The sequence below is a fragment of the Nicrophorus vespilloides genome, unplaced genomic scaffold (genome assembly GCF_001412225.1).
Source record: "Nicrophorus vespilloides isolate i.1.1-1 unplaced genomic scaffold, Nicve_v1.0, whole genome shotgun sequence".
NCBI lineage: Eukaryota > Metazoa > Arthropoda > Insecta > Coleoptera > Silphidae > Nicrophorus > Nicrophorus vespilloides.
The window spans coordinates 21,071-43,778 of NW_017100097.1; the positions used below are offsets into that span (position 1 = coordinate 21,071).

The 22,708-nt window shown below is 33.4% G+C and overlaps 1 protein-coding gene and 1 non-coding gene across 4 annotated transcripts in view; both read left to right on the top strand.

The window, feature by feature from the left end:
* The first annotated feature begins 1,565 nt into the window (after positions 1-1,565).
* LOC108567797 (titin) overlaps positions 1,566-22,708 on the top strand; it is a 29,294-nt gene continuing 8,151 nt past the window's right edge. The window contains exons 1-10 of one of the 3 annotated variants that reach the window (XM_017928472.1): positions 1,569-1,930; positions 11,044-11,109; positions 11,171-15,728; positions 15,786-18,082; positions 18,140-18,842; positions 18,895-19,112; positions 19,255-19,339; positions 19,404-19,517; positions 19,571-19,678; positions 19,730-19,914. In XM_017928472.1, the coding sequence (XP_017783961.1) occupies positions 11,047-11,109; positions 11,171-15,728; positions 15,786-18,082; positions 18,140-18,842; positions 18,895-19,112; positions 19,255-19,339; positions 19,404-19,517; positions 19,571-19,678; positions 19,730-19,914 (8,331 nt within the window). In that variant the 5' untranslated portion in view covers positions 1,569-1,930; positions 11,044-11,046. Of the gene's footprint in view, positions 1,931-11,043; positions 11,110-11,170; positions 18,083-18,139; positions 18,843-18,894; positions 19,113-19,254; positions 19,340-19,403; positions 19,518-19,570; positions 19,679-19,729; positions 19,915-22,708 lie in introns of all 3 variants that reach the window. The other 2 variants (XM_017928473.1, XM_017928471.1) reach the window with 2 other exon arrangements.
* Trnas-gcu lies at positions 10,910-10,991 on the top strand. The gene has a single exon. It is a non-coding gene; the product is annotated as a tRNA-Ser (tRNA).

A 22,708-nucleotide genomic window follows, 5' to 3' on the forward strand; every position in this document is an offset into this window, starting at 1 on the left:
ACTTTATTCATCAACATAGTCTCATTCAAGAGTAATACATTCATTCCAATGCTTCTCTAACATTTCGATAGCAATCACTTCTTCATTGGAGCCAAATCTCTTTCCCTTTAGCATTCTTTTTAGGTCTGCAAACAGGTAGTAGTCGCTGGGAAACAATTCAAATTGCAATTCGTGCATTTTTCCATCGTTTTGATCGACTAATTTCCAATGAATAAAATTCCGTGCGCATCCCCCAAAACCTTACCAGCTGATATTTGCGTTTTGGTTTCTTTGAATGGCTTTTACCCTTTGCTGTCAACCGATTTGACTCTGGAGTGTAGTGGTGGATCCAGGTTTCATCCATTGTTACATAGCGCATGAAAAATCGTATGTATTTCGCTTGAACAGCTCCAAAAAATTCTTTACCAAATTACAAAATTTGGATTATAACAAATAATGACGTTGAATAAAATATATTGATTTGACTTTAATTTACTCTAAAAATGAATTGAGCAGGATCCATGTCCAAAAAAAGTTTTATCATGCCTAAAAATATTTAATCAATGCTCATATATTGTCGTAACGTTGCAGTTTATTTTCTCATAAAAATGCTTTGTTTTTCAATACATAAATTATTAATATGAGTTCATAAAATCAGCTTATCTTTATAATTAAAAATTCTTATAGCACTGAACTGCGATGAAAGTGTACTACAAGTTTTATTCAAACAAATTATAAAAAGTTTATTTCCGATTCTTCGCTCGATCTCATACAGAAAATGTGAAATTTTTATTTTATACATTAATTTGCTTGATGACTTAAGTATTAAGTAGTATTAAGAAGTATTAAGAAGTATTAAGAAGTATTAAGAAGTATTAAGAAGTATTAAGAAGTATTAAGAAGTATTAATACTAAAAGCGTGCATATATGACGAATTAAAAATATTTTTTTACTAATTTATAAAGCAACTGAAGAAAAAACTTATATATAAATTAGTTATTAACTGGCAAAAACTGAGGAATATAATAATATAATAAAAAATGTTAGTTACCAATGCATGCTTCGAGCAATTCATTATTTTTATGAATTTTGCAAAAAAAACCTTGGCACGGGTTCAAACTAGAAAAGCAAACTGCAATTATTCATTCTCGAAAAGAAAAAAAAAATAGCATAAACTAACGCACAAAAGATTTTCTCTAATATTGAAACCCAGTTAGAATTCTGGTGAAATGTCTCTTTTTTGTTCTTTTCGCGATAAACCCTCACACATCTTTCGTTGCATCGATTTGCCAGCTGCAGACTTGTTGTGTAATTGGTTAATAAATGCAAATTCAAGTGAATAATACAAAAGAATGAGAATATATAATAAAAAAAAGAGCGGCAGGATCATATTCTGCTCGACGGTGTTTTGTTTCTCTTTTTGTTTTGTTTATTTGTTTTCCGATTAAACCTGTAAGTGTCGGATCGAGTGTGTCTCTTTTGGTAATAAGTAGCGAAGGATGACGTCAGGTTGAGCGGCGCGAAAAGCGGGGGCGAACCCATCGAGAGTGGGCCCCCCATTTTTTCCTCTTCTTCGGACACCATGAGGGGGGCCGCAGACCAGGGGGATCAATCAGTCGGCATCCAGCAGCCGCAAGTGCGAATTCATTCATTCATCCGACAACAACAACAAAGACTAATTGAAGAAAGCGACGACAACAAGAATAGAAAAATTTAAAGAAAAAAAAAAGAAAAATATTAATCGCGATACTTTAACACATTAACAGCGAACCTGATACCAGAAAGACGATACGAATATTAATATATAATTAATATAGTTTAATCGATATTAATCATAACTTTACGTTAGTGGCTTCATTAATTCCATACTTTTCGCTTAGTGCTCTACCTTGTAACATAGTTTCTGACACTTCGGAGAAAGAAGAGAATAAACGCAAAAACTAATAATAAGGTAAGTCATTAAAAAACTATTATTATAGCATAGTTACTCAATCAACAAAATATGAAATAAAGAACCGTAGTCGGTAATATCCAAAAATATCAATATTTTTTTTGTAATTACTATTACTAATTACTATCAATTCATTTCTTACTTGATATTATAATTAAATCTCTTATATAATTGCACATTTAGATTAGTTTGATTAAAATCAATTTAATATTTACAGAAATTATTGGTCCTTTCGACCAAAGTTTTTCACAACAATTTCAATTTATTTCAATCGAAATATCAATTATTGCACATGAATTAATTGGTAAAAAGAAATTACTTAATTATTTCAAAATGTAATAAAAAATATAATCATCTCTATAAATATGTTTAAGTCTATGTAAACCAAAATACTTTTCACTGAGATCTTTCCATTTATAATACAATCAGTATGAAGACAAGCAAGATAAATGAATATTCCATAAAGAACAAACAAAATACCAAAATAGACATGACATATACAAATAAAAATATGTCGAAATAAAATCAATTTAAATGTAATATTAAAGAAAATGGCGATTAATTAAATTAAATTTTATAATTGGATTCATAGCAAGACTACGAAAACCTATTACTTTCGAAAGTTTTAATAAATTTAAAAAACTGATATAACTTTCGGTAGTTTCAAAAACGAAGTCTGCAGCAACATAATAAGAAATTAAATTATAATTAAATCTATATATACAGTCATGTATATAAATAACTAACAAAATTAAATTATTATTCATAAACTAGGGTTTATCTTATGTATACATAAAATTAAATCTTAAAATTGTCTTATAAATCTAGCATTTTATATTCCAGCAAATACGGTAATAATTGTTTTGTTTTTATTTTGGTTTTAAATCATGTTGTGATTTGTTATTTTTTGATAAATTTATCATTTCAAACGCCATAGAAAACGACTCACGTTCTCCCATTGTTTGATTAATGGAAAACAATGCAGGATTGAATGTATATAAAAGTAATGCCACATTCCCATTAAAGCTCGCGTTAAGCAATAATTTGACATTTTAATATACATTCGTTGAACCCATTAAAATATTTAGATCAGTATTTTCCGAACTTCGGCACGAGTCGTCCCAATCAAAAAGATTCAAGAGTTCGGATATTTGTAAATGTTATTAAAACAAAAATACATATATTTCGGTTAATTATAAAATCTATTGTTTATCTATTGAACAAATATAATTAAATAATCATTTTGGAACTTAATGGTTGCCAAACTGGTTTTAATGATTTGTTTATTTACAACATATATTTTTCATATAAATTTTTCAATCGCCTTGTAATTAAAACTATGTACGCAAAAATATTTACATCTTTTGATTATCTTTATTTAGTTATAAGTAGCCAATTTATCTTTACATACCTACCAACCCGGATGGTACTAATTGAATTTAAAATGTTTAAAAAAGTAAATGTTTTGAACAATTATTAATACTTATTACAAACAAAATATCTTTTATATTATTTTATTTTCATAAGACTTTTATTTGTTCCGACTTGGAAAATACACAAAATATTACATATTTAAACATACTACTTATACAAATTTATATTCAAGTTATAATAGAGGTTGTCAAATATTTGAATTCAATAAAATATAACTTTTTGAAGTAACATTTAATTATGAAATTCATATTCAATCATTGTCATATTTGATGTAAGTATACTACAATGTCCTAGAATTATAAGTATTAATATATACAAGCATCGTGAACAATCAAATAAAACGTCGTTACAAATGTGAATACTATTTTTTTAAAACGAAATTGAAAAATAATAATGACAGAAGTCAAATATATATGACACCTGTCTAATGTCAATAAAATAAACATAAATTGAATTATTTTAATCTATTATTTGCATTAATCTATTGTAACAATTATTATTGCAATAAAACCAATAAAAATATATCAATTTTACAGTTGCAGTTTAAATAAAGCAATAATACGTATACAAAATGAACTTTGTACAATGTTTAGATATCATATTTAAAATTTAACATTTGTTATATAATTACATAAATATACATACAATTTGTGATTTATTCCATACAGAAATATACATTAATACAAGTTTGAAGATTAAATCGATGCAATTAAAAATTGCAACCCATTTCGTTGCGAATCGAACGAAATTGAAATCTCAGAGCAAGTTCGAAACGATTTAACTAATATCAATTACGTACTTTTACTGTATCGAACTTTGAAACGATTCCATTAGTGTGTGAGACTTCGAATTCCCCAAAAAAAAATCACATGCAGATGTATTCGTTCTCGATTTAGATACCAGAATCCTTGTTTTCACCGTAATTACGTAATCAACTCACACTTCGAGCGCATCGTACTTATTTACGTGTATTTATATATATACCTTAAGTGAGTTTTTTTTTCAATCCCGTTCCAAAAATTAATTCAACGTCTCAATCCGGTGGACGGGCGGAGGGAATGGAAGACAAAAGACCTACGACGGTTCCTTCTTTCGGTTCCATCTCTATTGTTGTCAATTCCGTACAATTTGAATTTATTGAGAATGCGTGGTTCAGTGGGTATATAACATTTATATTAATGCGGAGAGACAAGAGGATATCGTCGGCCTACTGCAATGACACGTACCGCTCGACTAAACAAATGACATCATCGAGCCGTTTTTAAAGAAATAAATAAGTAATCGAATGAATTGGAGAGAAAATAATAATAAAAAAAAAAGAAACAGTCACACTCACACACATATAATAAAATGTGTGGACTCGTGTGCGATTTTATTGCGTCCATATGGCGTTGATTATTCAAATAGCACCACCTATGCGTTGAGCGCATTTCTAAAACCGTCCGATTTTCGTCTTCGAAGATTGCATCACCGGTAATTAGCAAATTCTAAGTATTTCATAACTCTCGAAAAGGTTATTTGAAAATGCATACACAAGCTAAAATTATCGATACAAAATTGTCTTGCACAGATTTGATGGTCAAGGTGGAAACCGTTTCTTAATGCATGTTATTTTCTTGGTGTTAAATGTGCATTATTAATGAATGGAAATATGCGGAATACCAATAAACTTGACTCGAAGCAATTGGTCGTTGTTTTCGTTTTTTTATGATGACGTCATTGACAATAGCTGAATTATTATTATTATTGCGATTTCGTTTCCTTTCTCCGCTCTCTATCGACAAGTAAACAAACTTTATGCAATCCCACGCGATTAATACGAAATTAGTTTATTTGTTGATGCAAAACGCCAAGTAAACAATTGTGATAATGGTTATGCATGCATGTATGTATGTATATGTTATAATAACAAGTAGAAGTGACCCAGCGACAGCGACGAATGCGCGTATCCAGCTTTCATCGCAGGTGGACGGGCCGGTATTATGTCAATGGTGTGAAGGTTGACCGCGGCTGCTGCGGAATCTGCATCCGAAATTGTTTGCTCTTCCATTCATGACCAATTCACATATCCTACAATTGCAAAACAATGATGTACAACGTAAAAAAAATCGTAAATTTATATTAGAGTCTTTAAACTGTGAATTATGTATCCTTTAGTTGGATGACTCGAGCTAAGTAAAATAATTTAAAATGAAACTGAAATAATCATAATAAACCTTAATCTTGCTTATAATAATTATTCGTTTAAGTGTGTAATTAAAAGAAAAACAAGTTCCATTTTAAAAATTGAATTAATTTGTAAAATATTCCGGACAGAAAACCTCGGTCTATAGCTCTATGGTCAAATTGGGGTGTATAAAAAAAGATATATTTATAATAGAATTTGAAAAACAAAATCAATTAAAGTAGAGCCTCGCTTAACGAGCATTTCGCTTAACGAGCAAAAAGAGTTGTAAGAAAAATGACTCGCTTAACTAATGTTACATCATTTTTAAAATTTGTGTACATACATATTATGTGTATTTTTATAAGAATCCGAAAATTTTGGAATGGATTAAACTCGTTAAGCGAAGTTCCACTGTATTAGCATATTTTTAATTAAATCATTTGAACTGTATGTAAGACTTTAGCCAAGAACATTGTGATCACAATTGTTCTCAATAAAGATATTTCATAATAATTGGTTCATTTTCTTGTAAGTCAAAATCGTGAAATTAACGCTCAGAAAGAGTATTCACTTATCTTATTCTGATGTCTTATGTTATTTAGAAAAAAAAAATCATGATAAAATAGTAGCTCTTTTTTCGTAGAAATTTTATGTGAAAACTTTTAAAAAGAAATAAGATTATTTAGAATAAATATATGTTAAAACAAAACAAAACATATACAGAAATACCTTACATCAGTGGTTCTCAAACTTTTTTTTCAACGACCCCCTTTTGCACATAAAAAAATTAAGGACCCCCGAAGAACGGGTATGTGTATAAAAACGTAGAAAAACCTACCGTCCCGTCTGTCATCATTTTGGGGTAACGTTTCCGCCGATATCCAGCACTGTTTGATACCAGGACTTTAAAACCGGAAAGAAGTTCGACAAATTATATATTTTTTTTAGTAATTTTTAAAATTTATTTTTATTTTGATCAATTAAAATATAGTTTGTTTTGCAATTTTCAAAATCAGTTTTGACGTTTTATGTCAAAATCGAAATTAATCAGGTAAATTATTATTATGTTATGTAGAAGAATAAAAAAAATATAAAACATTAATATTTTTATTTTAACATATTTAATGGCCAACAATTAGACTAAAGAGCTATAGACCGGAGAATACAATAGTTCAAAAAAATCTTTCTATAATAATTAATTAATTAATAAAAAAAAAGCATTGTAAAAAATATGTAATTGAAATACAATTTTACCGAAAACGATAGAAAAATTAAAACAAAATTACAATAAATTAGACATGGTAACACAATTTAAACTGTTTATTACTTAATCTCTTAGCACTGAACGCAGCAATTTCGCGACATACCCTTTCTACAACAGTATGCAAGAAAGAACAATATTTTTTAATATTCAATTTTTGACATTAAAAGAAATAAATGTGTAAAAATTGTGATAATGAAATTATGGTTTGAAATGTTTCCTTCGTCATTGCAATGTATATAGTATTTACTTCCTGAAAATGTATTGCATAAAGTAATTGCAAAATTTATAAATTATAAATAATTTTAATTCGATTTCCTTCATATGAAATGAAGAGCATTTAAATTTTACAACTCTTAACAATGTATTCTTCTATTTGTACTTAAAAAAAGTGTTCTTGATATACCTGATCTATTGAAATGTTGTTACTGTTTTACTAGCGTCACATTCGTTAACATTATTATATATTATTCAGCTTCCATTAATTATTTAATTAAATTTTTAAATATTATTTATAACATTAAATAAAACAAAGACAAATCCGCATCACATAATATGTGTACAAATGTTTTAAAAATGATGTGGCAGTCGCTCGTTAAGTGAGTCATTGTTCATACAATTAATTTTGCTCATTAAGCGCAATGCTCGTTATGCGAGGTGCTCGAGGTTCCACTGTATATTAATTATTAAAATTATTGTTAAATGTTTAATATCAAATAATAACATATAAACGACAGAAAGTCTTCAATCATTAACTATTTGGTCCAAGTTAGAGCCAAAAAAAAAAACATTAACTTGAAAAATCAATAATAATATTATTAATTAATCAATAATAAATGTAAAGGATTATTCATTGATATTACTACATATATTTGCATAAATCTTGTTTTTATTTTCATTAAAATTCCATGTTTTAATTTTGTCTATGCGTTCGTAATATATTTATAATTATATTGGTTCTATAAATTCTCTATTTTTTTTTGTAATATTTATATTTAATAATTATTTCAATGGAAATTGCTAGTATTGCTACTATTGTTACATTGCGTTCTGTTTTTCTTTAAAATTGTTTTATTTATATTTAATGCTTTTTTTTCCAAATAAAAACAATATTTATTGATAACACGACATATGCGATAATATAATTAATAAAAATAAATTAACATTAATTACAGAGAGAACATCTATAAAAGTAACCTGTATTAGTCTATTGCTATTGTAGTAATTGTTTTATGTCTATTTATACCAATAATACTTCCTTATATATTAATAATGTAAATAAAATTTTCTTAATAGCTCATTAAGAGCAATTGTGATTCTATCAATAATACCAATGAGAGTGCAATTACATTAATTTATAATTCTATTACATCGAAATTATATCCACGGCAGAATACGATGCTTAACTTTTATAAACTTCATATTTTTTATATAAAATGTTACGCATTTACCTATTTAATATATTTTACGTGCGATTTGTGATTTATATAAATAATATGTTAAGGTTAATAATACTGCACACAGTTTAAACGTGAGATTGCAAGGATCAAGTTAACTAATGTCATCATTTTTTTCCTGCAGTTCCAATTTCTAAACATCTCTAGTGAGATTATGTTAGGTTTTAAAGTCTCGTACGCTTTTTATTTGTTTCGTTTCATCATTATTGTTTTTCCTATTCAGTTCGCTTCCTGCAGGCATCGCGACAAACGCAGTAATAACACGAATTACCGATGTGATTCGAGATTGTTCTTCTGTCCCCAATAACGTTTTTCGCATTGGATCGAATCGCAAATTTTATGGGTTTAAGGTCAGCGCAGAGATCGCAGGGGGCTCGGTTTATTATAATGATGATGATTATTATTATTGTAAATAAATGAACAGCAAAGAAAGAGAAAAAAAAGAATGAAAGATCGCCCGAGGCCGCCGACTTTGTGTACCCCAAATGCCCATAAACGGCGATTCTCTCCATAAATGGCATTAATATCTGCTGGGACTTCTTTGCTGCGCTTTTCTTACTCACACGCGGTCGGCCCTGGCCTGGACTTTTGCTTACACAATCTCGAAGTAGACCAAATAAGGCCGAAAACCATCTGCAGCCAGTTAGTTAATCTCACACAGATTACCATTACTTATCTGTGCAAAATGAAAAAGAATGTAGGAAATTTGTAACGAAACAATTTATTAACACATTGAATTACATTTTATCTTTGAGTTGCTGTAGAAATATCACCTCAGTAAATGTCTATATTTACTAGTTCATACATTTTGTATACTAATTTGTCTCCACGATCAATCAAATGTAAATTATAACATCTGATTTAACAGACATATACATGAAATAAAACGTGATAATTCAATTAAATACTTTCACTAGTCTTCACCATCATAATCAGTGGAGAATTATTTTATTAAATTAAATTTCATTCAAATATTAACCCTTTAACTACGGTTGTCATCAATGACGACGATACGAAACTTTCGTGGCAGTCATCAATAAACGATTTAATGAATTATGTTGAGATACTGCTATCGCCTATTGACCATTCTATATATTATTATAAGATTTGTTATATCGGAACTTAATTATGATTACAGTATGCTCATACAGATATATTTTATGAATATTTCATCATTTTTTATAACGTGTTTTATGGATATACATATTTATTATATTGTCCACATTTTATTTTGGAATGTAGCTGTAATATCTACCTACAATTTTCTTATAAAATTTATTATTAAAATAATATTTTTTCACATATTTTCGCATTGAAAATTATTATTGTAAATGTCGTGAGACAAATTTTACAAAAAAACATGGAACTCTGCAGCTAGACTGCTGCAGGGAAGACAGAGTATGGAAACCATTGAACATTTAGCTGAAGCATATTTAATGGGAAAGCAATCACCAGTTAATATTCGATCTACTAAAAGTAGACAAAAAAGGCAAAGAATTTGTCATGTATGCTTAAATACTGTTCGACTGTTACAACTTGGTTTCCCGAATATAAAATTGGATTTTATACAAAGGATTGCTACATTTTAGAAGAATACATTTTTAAAAACCTGAAATATTAATGTTTAAATTATTCATAATTCCGATTTAGTTTTATTATTTTTTAATTTGCCGTAAAATATGTCTTTGATGATGATATTGTGTTATTTATATTTACAGAGTTTTGAAATATATTGTAGTTCACTATATTCATAAAATTTTCATTTTTTTTTTTATATTTCAGTACTTAAAGGGTTAATAAATACAAAACGTTTTATCAGTTTCGTCAATCAAATTCGCATTTTCTTATATTAAAAAAAAGTTATGTTTATGTTTAGTTGATAATTTTACTTATCGTTATACACATTTACTACACTTTAAGCTTTACTACAACATAAACATAAATGCATATAACATATTAAATCCACAGTTTGATACTTGAGGGCAGAGTTTCTCCACTAATGAGTTCCAAATTATTCTGATAAGATATTAATTATATTATTTTAATTTTTAAAAACGTATTTAACCGCTTAATTAGTCCACAAATCTAAAAAGAAGACCAAGATGTTAAAATTTGTACCATTTTTGATAAAATATGACACAAACAATTTCAATGTTTTTTTTTTATCATTTTAAGCAGTACTTTTTCTTTACACTTGTAAATGTTAGTTTTAATGTTTTCCATGGGATAATTAAAATAATAAAAATGTTTTTTATTGTATTCAATATTATCATTATTATATTAGAACCACAATAAGTAACAAATGATTTTTTTTATTAAGATACATAATTACAGTATTAAGTCACTATCAGAAATTTTAATTTTATTGTAATTAGTTTGTTTGCATGTAATAGTGTGTTTTCCAACTGAAAATCATTTGGTTATATTATATTTATACAGTATAGCGTGTTTTTCATCTTGGAATCATGTTATATTTATACAATTTAAAAGTAATTTCAGTTACTAAACAGGCGAATTAACTATTAGGGAAGTCGAGTATAAGGTTTTAAGTTTTCTAACACAATGACTTCAGAAATGAGTTATAAATGTAAATTGAAAATTTAATTATCATAAAAAAAATCCATTTAAAGTGCTCACCATAATTTCGTGTTTTTTCATGAGACGAGGTGGCCGAGTGGTTAAGGCGTTGGACTGCTAATCCAATGGGCTCTGCCCGCGTGGGTTCGAATCCCATCCTCGTCGAAAAGTTTATTTTTATGAATAATAGTAAATAATTATTATAATCTTGTTGCAGGCCATGTCGGCCACCAATAGTTGCGAGGTGTCCCAAATCCAGGATGAGGACGTATTGAGGCGCATGGTAATTATTGACTTGTCAGTTGAAATTATCAGATTAATCTAAATGTATTATATTTGTGCAGTGGCAGGAAACGGAAGATTTCGGAAGAAAGAAAGAGATTCGAGCGCACATGTATAAAATCCGTGAGGCTAGACTAAGGGATTTTTATAATAACGGCGAAATGAATAAGGAGATTCAGAGAACCAATAGTTCTTCTGGTATTGAAAGGAAGGGCACGAACACGCATCACACCGATTTGTTGGCCGATCACAGCTTCTTAAGCTTGAAATCGAAGGAGATCAGGGATTCGGAATCTCCGACAAGAGATGTTCATTATGGCAAAATTTCCTCCATTGGTGGTGGTGATAAGGGATGGACTGTAAAGGAGACCAATGAAAGAAGCGCCGATGGGAAGACGCACACAACTAGCAAGTTGGCCACTACCTCTGGAGTAGATCAGATCGAAGGAGGTGTCAGCCAATATGCCGCAAAGAACGAGCAGTTGGCTTCCGTTTACCGAGACGGAGATGACAAGAACTTCACAAAGTCTGTAGGAGCTAGCAATAAAAGCCAGATTGTGCAAGAAGCGCACGGCGGCGATGACAACAACAAGTTCTATAGCAGCTCAAAAACGAGCAAATCTTCTTCAAAAGTAGTCACTGAGCATAAGTCAACTTCCGGCGATGATTTCGATTCTGCTATGCTTAAAGACCCTAATACCAGAGTTTATACGGAGACTAAAACTCTTCCTGATGGTAGCACGGTCACCACAACTCGTTACGAGACTATTGGAAGAACCTCGCAGAATTTTAACACCTCTTCCTCAAGTTCTTCATATTCCACACAACAGATGAACGAGCATAAAACTTCATCTAGCCACGATGAAGGTGACAATGTTAGAGTTATTAGATATTCGCAGCAACCATCTGAACGGTTCACCGAACATGAGGATTTCAGTTATCAGCATCCCTCAGATATTAAATCAACAACGAAGATTATCAGAACCAGCGAAGACTATCAGCAACCTTCAGATATTAAATCAACCACGAAGATTATAAGAACCAGCGAAGATTATCATCGGCCGAGTGTAAATGAACAAACGACAACATCATCATCATCCACAACCCAACAAAAGGATAAGCATGAACACGTTCAAAGATTTAACACTTCGTCCATTCATCAAACTAAGCATCATCACGATGAACATTACGAGTCAAAAAATCACGAAGATACGACATTCCAAAATACACTTAGAGAGAATAAATTCCAAACAAATGTGGAGCACATTGTTAGACCAACTCAAGATGAAACAATCTATAAGGAACAAATTGTTTATAAAAATGAACCTAAACAAATACCGGTCAACAGACCACAGCCTGAAGAAGTAAAACACATTTATACATCTGAACCAAGAGTAGTGCCAATACAGAAACCTCAAGAAGAGCCTTTGTATAAATCTCAGCCGAGAGAAGAGCCAATATACCAGTCTCAGCCAAGAGACGAGCCGATATACAAATCTCAACCTAAAGAAGAGCCGATTCAGAAGAAGCATCAAGATACAAGAAGAGAAGAAGTAATCGATATTAAAGTGGTGAGACAAGATAAAAACTTCAACGACGACTTTATCAATGTCGAGAAGAAGCATCTCAAAGACACAACAGAAACACCTAGATATATACAACCCGATCGCAGGGAGCCTATTCGTCCTGCTACTTCAGATTTTAAGATTGGCACCACTGAAGGCCAATATGATACCACCTACAGATCCGAGTTCACCAACAAGAAGATAAGTGTTGAGGTGAGTCCCACTCATGATGCGTTCGCACGTTCTTTGAGGTCGGTAACACCAGATAGGGATAGAAAGTCAGGCTCACCAATGCGCGGTAGCACTAGAAGTCTTCGCACTAGTACCTCTTCATTGAGGAGCAGCACTAGCCCTGAAAAGAACAGGCATCCTGGACGTTATTCTCCCGATAGACGCACTAAATCACCCACAAAAAAGAATCAAGATAAATTTGCCAGCAATGAGACCATCACCAAGTACAGCACGGATACTTTAACCAGGCGTAAAGAAACCCAAAAGAAAACGGTGCAAAGGTCGAGAAGCAACTCGCCCACTGAAACTGTCAGTACAGATTTTGAATACAGACCAGTGGGATATGAACAAGTCACTGATTTGGATGATGATTCGGACTCGGCAAATCGTAAATCCAAGAGAATCACTGAACGCTCTCCAACTTCTCCAATTAAACAGAGTCCTGCAAAGGACACTCCTCGTAGAAGCAGCTTAAAGACTACTCCTACAACGTCTGAAGACACTAAGAAAATGCTTAGACGCACTGACACTTACGAGGAGAGATGCCGACAAATTCTAGGTATCGCAGAGAAAAAGAAAATTGAAAAGAATATAACGGATATTCTTTTCTCAGATAAAGCTAGGTCAAAATCTCCAGACAAGAAAATATCGTCAAGAAGGCCTTCCGATACGAAAGTTGTGAGTCCTGATAGAAAACCAAATGAAACTCGAAAAAGTCCTGAGTCTCCTATAAAGAAACAACCTGAGACTAGTGAAACTTCACCACAGAAGAGAAAAAATTCGCACCCAGAAAAATCTAGTCCCAAAAAAGAATCCCATAAAATAAACGAATTTCCATCGCAGATTCGAAGAAATATAGAAAAGGAACCGTTGGAACCGTATCCGGAATACAACAAACCAACGAAACAGGCACATACAATAAATGAATTTCCTTCGCAAACTCGAAGAACTCCCGAACGACAACCCTTGGAGGCATATCCAGAAAAAAATAAACCAAATAAGTATACAACAACAGTTGGCGAGTTTCCATCTCAGATAATAAGCAGTCCAGAAAAAGAACCGTTGGAACCTTACTCTGAAAGGAAATCCCCGAAGAAAGATTCACCTACTATCAACGAGTTTCCTTCTCAGATTCGGAAAACACCAGAAAGGGAACCATTAGAGCCGTACCCGGAAAAGACAACACCAAGAAAAGATGCTCCAACTATATGCGAATTCCCGTCACAGATTCGAAGAAGTGTCGAAAAGGAACCATTAGAACCTTATCCGGAAAAGAAATCACCTAAGAAAAATGCTCCATCTATTAATGAGTTTCCGTCTCAGATTCGTAAGACTCCTGAAAAGGAACCTTTAGAACCTTATCCTGAAAAGAAATCACCAATTAAAGATGCACCAAATATATGCGAATTCCCGTCCCAAATTAGGAGAACCCCCGAAAAGGAACCATTAGAACCTTATTCAGAGAAGATGTTTCCAAGAGAAAATAGACCGACTATTAATGAGTTTCCATCTCAAATTCGAAAGACTACAGAAATGGAACCATTAGAACCATATCTAGAGAAAAAAACTCCAAGTAAAAATGCTCCAACACTATGCGAATTCCCATCCCAAATTAGGAGGACTCACGAAAAAGAACCAAATGAACCATATCCGGAAAAGAAATCACCGACAAAAAATGCTCCTTCCATTAACGAGTTTCCCTCTCAATATCCAAAAAGTCCAGAAAGGGAACCATTAGAACCATATAAGGACAAGGTATCTCCAAAGAAAAAGTCTCCTTCGGTAAATGAGTTTCCTTCGCAAATTAGAAAAGCTCCAGAAAGAGAATCATTGGAGCCGTATCCAGAAAAGATATCTCCAAGAAAAGAGGCTCCGACCATTTGCGAATTTCCGTCCCAAATCCGAAAAAGTCCAGAAAGAGAACCATTGGAACCATACCCAGAAAAGAAGAGTCCCAAAAAGAGTTCTCTCTCCATCAATGAATTTCCTTCTCAAATTCGGAAGACACCGGAAAGAGAACCATTGGAGCCATATCCAGAAAAGAAAACTCCAAGGAAAGATGTGCCATCAGTTTGCGAATTTCCATCACAAATTAGAAGAACACCAGATAGAGAACCATTAGAACCATATACAGAGCGGTCTAGGCCGACAAAAGAGACTTCGAAGATTAATGAGTTTCCTTCCCATATTAGAAAAAGTCCTGAAAGATCTCCTTTGGATTCTTCTCCAGAAAAGACTTCACCCAAAAAGTATACCACTAAAATTGATGAATTTCCATCTCAAATTAGAAGAAGTCCAGAACGAGAACCTCTGGAACCTTATCAAGAAAAGCAAAGTCCCAGGAAAGATGTTTCTAAATTTCCATCTCAAATTCCAAGAAGAAGTCCAGAAAGAGAACAATATCCAGAAAATAAAACTCCGATGAAGGAAAATTTATCAATTTGTGAATTTCCATCGCAGATCAGAAAAACTCCACAAAAGCAATCAATCGAAACATATCCAGAAAAGAAAATTCCAAGAAAAGAAGCTCCAAGTGCCGTTGAACATCTATCACATCCAAAAACATCTACAAAAGAAGTTATGTTTCAAACTCGAAAAGTCCAGGAAAAGAAACCATCGAGACCTATCCAAAAGCCAATGCCAAAAACTAAAGCATATCCTGAGCTCACGTCACCATCTAAAGTTCAACTAAGAAAAAATAAAATCCAGACCATCGAAGATCAAATAATCAAAACACAAAGATCGAGCTTAGAGCTGAAACAAAAACATAAGAAGCAGGATGTGGAGGACGAGCTACTAGAGAAGACTACCAAGTACATTGAGGGTAAGAGGGTACCTGTCGACGAACCACTTTTTGTTAAAAAGTTTATTTCCAAATTAGGCAGCGACGACGAGGATGACAACAACGAGGAGACTTTAGAAGTACCCAGAAGAAGATCACCTGAAAGGCCATCTCCTGTCAAGAGAACAGAAGACGTTTACGTGGTCAACGAAAAAGTAGATTTCGAAGTGAAGAAATCCCCGGAGAGGTTATCACCTGTTAGACAGAAGACTGTTAAAAAGGATTTATCTCGAAAAACACAGGAACAGTGTATTAGAAGAGGGAAGGTAGACACTGAAATCACATTAACAAAATCTACTACTTCCAATAAGAAGAAAGAAGATGTAATTAATAAAAGAGTGGAGATTAAGAAAATCATCAAAGCACCAACACCAACTAGGCCCAAACCTACTACTGAAAGGGTTACAATCACCAAGCAAGTACCGCATAGGGTAACTATCACTAAGCAATTGCCTAAGAAGAAGGTTGAACCACAAAAGATTGAAAAGAAACCGACGCACAGAACAGTAGTGACTAAAGAGGTGGGAGTAAAACAATTTGGCAGAAAGGAATTCCTCGTTGACATTAAACCTAAAAAGCCGATAGAGAAAGTGACTAAGAGGACGGTTGTATCCACTGTAATAAATCTCTCTCCAAAGTCAAAGACACCGAAAAAAACTTCGCCTGCGCCATCAAAACCGAAGCAACGTAAACCCATTGAAAATGGACATCGTCCTCAAAGTGAGGAAGAAGATAGCGAAAACGAGGAAGATATTAAAATAAAGGAGAAGAAATGTGTCTCAACTAAGAGTATAATTATAAACAACACTGTTGCCGACCAGAGAGAGATTATTGTAGATCTTCAAAGATCGAAATCCTCCCGAGAGGAAACGCCTGATAATGTTTGGCCAGTAACCGCAGAAGAAGAATTTGGCATTCCAAGATATCCAGATCAGATTTTAGAACCTGAAGAACCGTGTAGAAAACCGAAGCGTACCGTGGATGTACCTTTGGTGGAGAGCGAAGACGTAACAGAATTCAGCAGAATCACGGAAATTACGGATGAATCTCTCTTAACTGTTAACGAAAAGGTGAACAAATTCACGGAGAAAAAAACGACGAAGAAGATGGGTGGTCCAGCGCCTAAAGTTGAGAGACCTATGCTTATTGTCGATGAAGATTTAGCGGAAGACGAGTGCTTACTAAGTGTTACAGACAAAGTTAACAAATTTATAACTACCGCAGAGAAGTTAACAGAAAGGCCAAAATCACCTAGGTGCCAAAACTTTAATGATTTAGAAGAGACAAAACACGTTTCAGAAAAGGTTACTCACTTCACTACAGACCAGATTAAACCAAAACTTCAACCGACTATGCCCAAAGTTCAGAGGCCTGATTTGTCTGATGTAGACGAAACACTAAGAACAGACGATTGCCTCTTGAGCGTCTCCGACAAGGTCAGCAAGTTTATTACAACCGCTGAAAAGTTGACTAAACCAGCAACCAGAGACAAGTCTCCGAAACCCGTTAGTCTGGATGATATAACTACAACCGAATGTGTTACCATTGTTGATGAAGAAAATTACGAAACAAAAATAAAAACTAAAGTGGTCAGAAAACCTATAGATGATGATGATGATACTCGTCGCTCACCTGTAAGGAAAGTGGAAGAAGATGTCAGAAGAGTTTCACCTACAAGGAAAGTCGAAGAACCGCAGAGGGTTTCTCCATCAAAGGAACGTTCTCCAGTAAGAAAAATTGATGATACTAGAAAATCATCACTAAAGAAACCCATAGAAGAAACGCCAAAATCTTCGAGAAGGCCTTCTCAAGAGGATAAAATAATATTAAGCACCGTTGGTCGCTTACGCAGCACGGAAAGTATTAAGAAGGCAAGGGCTTTGTTTGAGAACGTAGAAACTAAGGATAAGCCAAAACAACGAGATATCATAAGCAGACCATCCGTATTCGAAGCCCGTAAGTCCATAAAAAAAGATGAGGTTAAATTGACAGACATTGGTATTGAAAAGGAAGAATTAGACGATGTGAGGCAAAAGTTGACTTTTGATGAAGAAGAAGATATTCCCGGATATATGAAGCAACTAGACAGAACACTCAGAGCTAAAAGTCCACATCGTCCTGGAGTTATTGAGATGGAGGAAATCGCTAAAGGACACATCCAGCAATATCATGAAGAATCTAAAACCACTAAGTTTGGAGTAGTATTGAAGAAAACAGAAACGGAAAATACGGAAAGGAGGAGGAGCAGCATCACCACTACGATTATGACGGTTGAAACTGACGAAAAAGAATTGGAAATCGAGGAAATATTTGATTTAGAAATATTGGAAGCAATGGTAATTATAGAAATTTAGAAATTCAGATAAGTGTATTAATATTTATTATTATTTCAGTTGATCAAAGTCGTAAGCTACGATATAAGAAAAAGGATTAGGACGCAAATAAAGATCGTCAAGAATCTTATTTCTGAGAATAAATTAAAAACAAAGAATATATACGTGGTTGTCAAAGAGCGTTCTAAATCACCGGAAAAAGTAATCAGAGCAAAATCACCGGAAAAGATATCCAGGGAAAAATCTCCTGATAAAGTGACAAAGGAAAAATCTCCTGAGAAATTTACAAGGGAAAAGTCTCCTGAAAAAGTTCCTAGGGGAAAGTCTCCTGAGAAAGTTACCAGAGAAAAGTCCCCCGTGAAATTTACCAGGGAAAAGTCCCCTGAGAAAATAATCAGAGCAAAATCTCCAGAGAAAATGGTTAAAGATAAGTCACCAACTAGAAAGAGCCCTGAAAGAAAGCCGAAGACATTTACACCGGAATTGAAAAGAACTACTATTGCTCCTAAGGCTTCGGTAGATGATAAACCAGAATGGGTAACGCAGAGAAATCTGAAGAAAGTTAATGAGAGACAAGTCACTAATAAGAAGTCAACTGCGTCGACCTCAACTACAGTGGTGAAAAAGAGAACATCCGTTAGCCCTGTCAAAGGGACGGATGTGATTACATCGAGTTACGGCGTTGGGCCCACAGATGAAAATGGGGTACCGCTCTTCGGCTTGAAGGCTTTGAAAACACAGAGCAAGAACGAAAATACTAAAGGTAAATTCAGACAAACTATATTAGTTACTTAATAAAAATAATTCGTTTTCAGTTCAAGGCACGGTGATGCACAGCACGTATTATTCTGAAAACGGCAACGAACCGGTGGGTGAGGTGAGCGTCACCAAGTACTCAACAGATCCCGCAGATTTGGGATCCACCGAGGACTTAAAGAATGCAGGAGATGGTCTTATCTCGAAGACGACGACCCAGAAGTTCGGATATAAGGATACACCAAGCTACCGTAGTTTAACCGACAAGAAGAACAAGGTACGAAAATAGTTGATCTTGAAAAAAAAAATGAACCTTGCGCCAATTACTCGTTCAAAATGCTTGCTTTTTATGGAATGTACGCTACTTTTAATTTAAGAAATCCCAGCTGCCAAGAAAATAATGTTTAATGATCTTTCAGACGATAACCGATGAATCGCGAACGGTGAAAGTGACGCGACGCGGATCTGTCAAGGAGATGTCGCAGAAGTTCTTGGATAATGCCGGTTGGTTAATTGTGTAATTGACATTTGGTCTAAGATTAATTTTAATTAATTTTAACATTTTTAGTGCAAACTTTGAAGGGCGAAAGGCAGTCAACCTACCCGAAGGCAGGGCTGATCTTGCGCACGTCCAGCTTCAAAGATACCAGCAGTTTAAGCAGCCGCGAGGCATCTCCAATCGGTATTTAAGAATGTAACTGAATCGAATATATTATTTAATGTATTCGTATTTAGATGTTTCAGAGGACGAGGTCACCACGGTGAAAAGCAGCTCCACGTTCCTGACTAACACCTCAAAGGTGACCAACGTGCAAGACGTTATTGGCAGGATGAAGGCCGAAGGTATTTAAGTTATTCTTTAAGGTGGTTTAACTATTTGGAATGTGGTTTCAGATTGCAGAGACGGCGAAAGCGCCGAAGACACAGAGGCCAGGAACCTCCTGAACAAGTTCCTCGGTTCCCAAGTGATCCTGGCGGGCATGGAAGGTGCGTCTTCGTCGAGGAAGACGACGTCTACCAGCGCCTCCACCACCACCAGCGCTTCCAAGAAAATAACCAAAGTCACCACAACCGTAACCGTGAGTAAACAAACCGGAACCAATCTTCCACTTACACAGCATTCTTTCTTTCTTTCTTTTTTCTCTTCTTACTTTATTCTTGCGTTAAACACATAGAAAGTTTTCGTTTCTAATTCGGGCGTCGTGACGTCAACGGGAGTCGACGCCGTCGCGTTCCGCCTCTAAAACTCGCACGACTTGCACACGCATTGAGACTTAGACACGGAGTGCAGTGTGAACCGTCCCTTTCACGCATCGCAAAAATTCTCCAAATTCTAAATTTCCCATTCAGTGCAAGACAGATAGACTGCAAAAGTCAAAGCAACTTAAAATCTCAATTAAAATTCAGTTTCCGGCGAGTCATCAAGTTGTCACAGTGCTGGATTACAACGACCCGGAAGAGAAGCTAAAAAGGTAAATGAGAAAAACGTTTAAATTTAGACCCAAAAATGTTATAATACATTCGCGCAATATTTCTATATTTAATGTTGAGCGTGAGATAGAGACGCCGATTCAGAGAGAAAGAACACGAGGAACGCTAAATATATACACACTTGATGTAACAAATCCTCGGCTTTTTGGAAACGTTAATCGCCGAACCACGTTTACATGGACTAATTCGGTTTTAAAAAATTCAAAACTTTACAACTCGTAATTTACTTGAGGATAATCGCGCTCAGAAATTGAAATTCATATTCAAAACGTTAAATAAAATTACTCAAAATTTACATGAAGATAATCAAGTTCCGCGATTTGAGTTCATATTCAAAACGCAATCTATTTTAGATTGGATCTGGATTTTCCGCTCGTAATTTATAAAAATCTGAATGCCAATTTTTTTTATGTATATGTGCAGAAGAGCAAGTGGCAGCCATAGACTAAATTTAGATAATTTATTTGAGAATTTCCTAACAATTTTATGGTGGGCGGTGAATTGTAGTGGTTGTAACGAAAAGAAAAGAACAAATGGAAACTTAAATAAATAAAGTGAGGAAAGGAATGGTGTTTATATGATGTTCAACGACGTGAACCGAAAAAAAATCCATCCGAAACGAAGATATGTTAAGTAAAGTAACCCCGATTCACTTACCCGGCAAAATTAAACGAGACTTTCTTCTTAATTAACTTAAATTGACTTTATTATTTGTCTGACGATTATGAAACTCATTGTCTTGTCAAGTCAGTAAACAAAATGTTGAAATGTATATTAAATAAGAAATAATTATTTAATGAATTCAATTATTAATTAAGTATACATGATGAAAATATTATGAGTTAACATATTCAGATTATGATAAATCTGGGGAAAAGCCTATGTTACACTTATTCAATGACCATACTTTTCTTATTTATTAATTATAAAAAATACGTTGTATGTTAACCGATTCTTCTCATAGCAATACATTGGTTCTTTAAAAATTACACTAAATTAATTGTTCTAATGATCCTACATTATCTTAATATATAAACCACCTAGGTTGGCAATGATTCGATTATGTTTAGAGCAAACATAAAAAGTATCAAATAAAGTATAAAAAACTAAAAAAAAATATTCATAAATGATAATCTAAATAAATATGAAATCACTGTCATTTATTTATAAGTGCGAAACTAATTCACATAATATCCGATTCTGATTAGTGTCTAATTATATGATAAAGTAAGAAAGCTGATAAAACAATCAATACATGATACGTTAGTATTATGCATATTATAAAAATACTAAACAATAATACTTCTGACTAAATCCAGAAAAAAGTTAAACTTGATAAAACAGGAAAGTAAAAAATCTGTTAAAATATTAAATTCCAAAATATTAATTAATTTGTGTTTCATAAGTGAACATATATCAAGAAAAATAATGATTTTTGTATGAATAACGTTAAATGAAACGTTATAGATAATTCTTTTATTTTTTATTGTTTATATGTTGGAAACAAGTACTCCCAATATCAGTTGGTACGTGTTTTCGTGTTAGTAATTCATTTTGCTTGGCTGTCAGTCACGCACAAGTCCTTGGGTCCCTGGCATTAGAGTCGTGTAAAAAATGTCTTTTAATAACAAACACGCACTTGACGATATTTAAGTAAATCACGTATCAAATTGGTGTTGAAACAGCGAGCAATTTCCTTTACGTAAGTTATTTTAAATTTGGGCAATTCAAATATAAGCAAAGAAACAAAAGGAACGTCACATTTCTAACCTAAAAAGTGCATTGATTTAGTTGCCCAGTATAATATGTAACTGTCTAGAAAAATATCTTAACTTATATCTATGAAGTAAAGTGGTAATACTCAAAATACAAAGGTGTCTTATAATATAAATTCCCTAAAATACACATGTTTATAGATAATTTATTTATGTGATATACAAAAACCACAGATACGCTGCAGCGATTAAACGTAGAGGTTTGCGTCATTGGTATGAGTATGTGCGTTTGCAAGACCAAAAATGGTGAGTTTTCGCTCTCCCCGCCTCTCTCTCTCTCTATCGGCGGTTTTTGTGTTTATATGTTTTCGCAGCTTGCGTGATTTACGAGGCGAATTGCGAATACTTGTTGTGAATAAAAACAAACAAAAGTTGATCCACTTTTCACTTTACATCATGTTACTGTGCGGACGCCGCCGCCTCCTCTGCCTCTTCCTTCTGCCGCTCCGTCGGGGGGTCTTAAAATAAAACCCGAATGCACGATGGAGTGTATTTTCGTATTACAAGCGGTGTAGGCTTCCGAAATCCAGAGCCATTATTTAACCAAAAATTGGTTGGCCAACGAGAATCGAATCGAACGAGTGATTTCTATACCGATCGCTACATA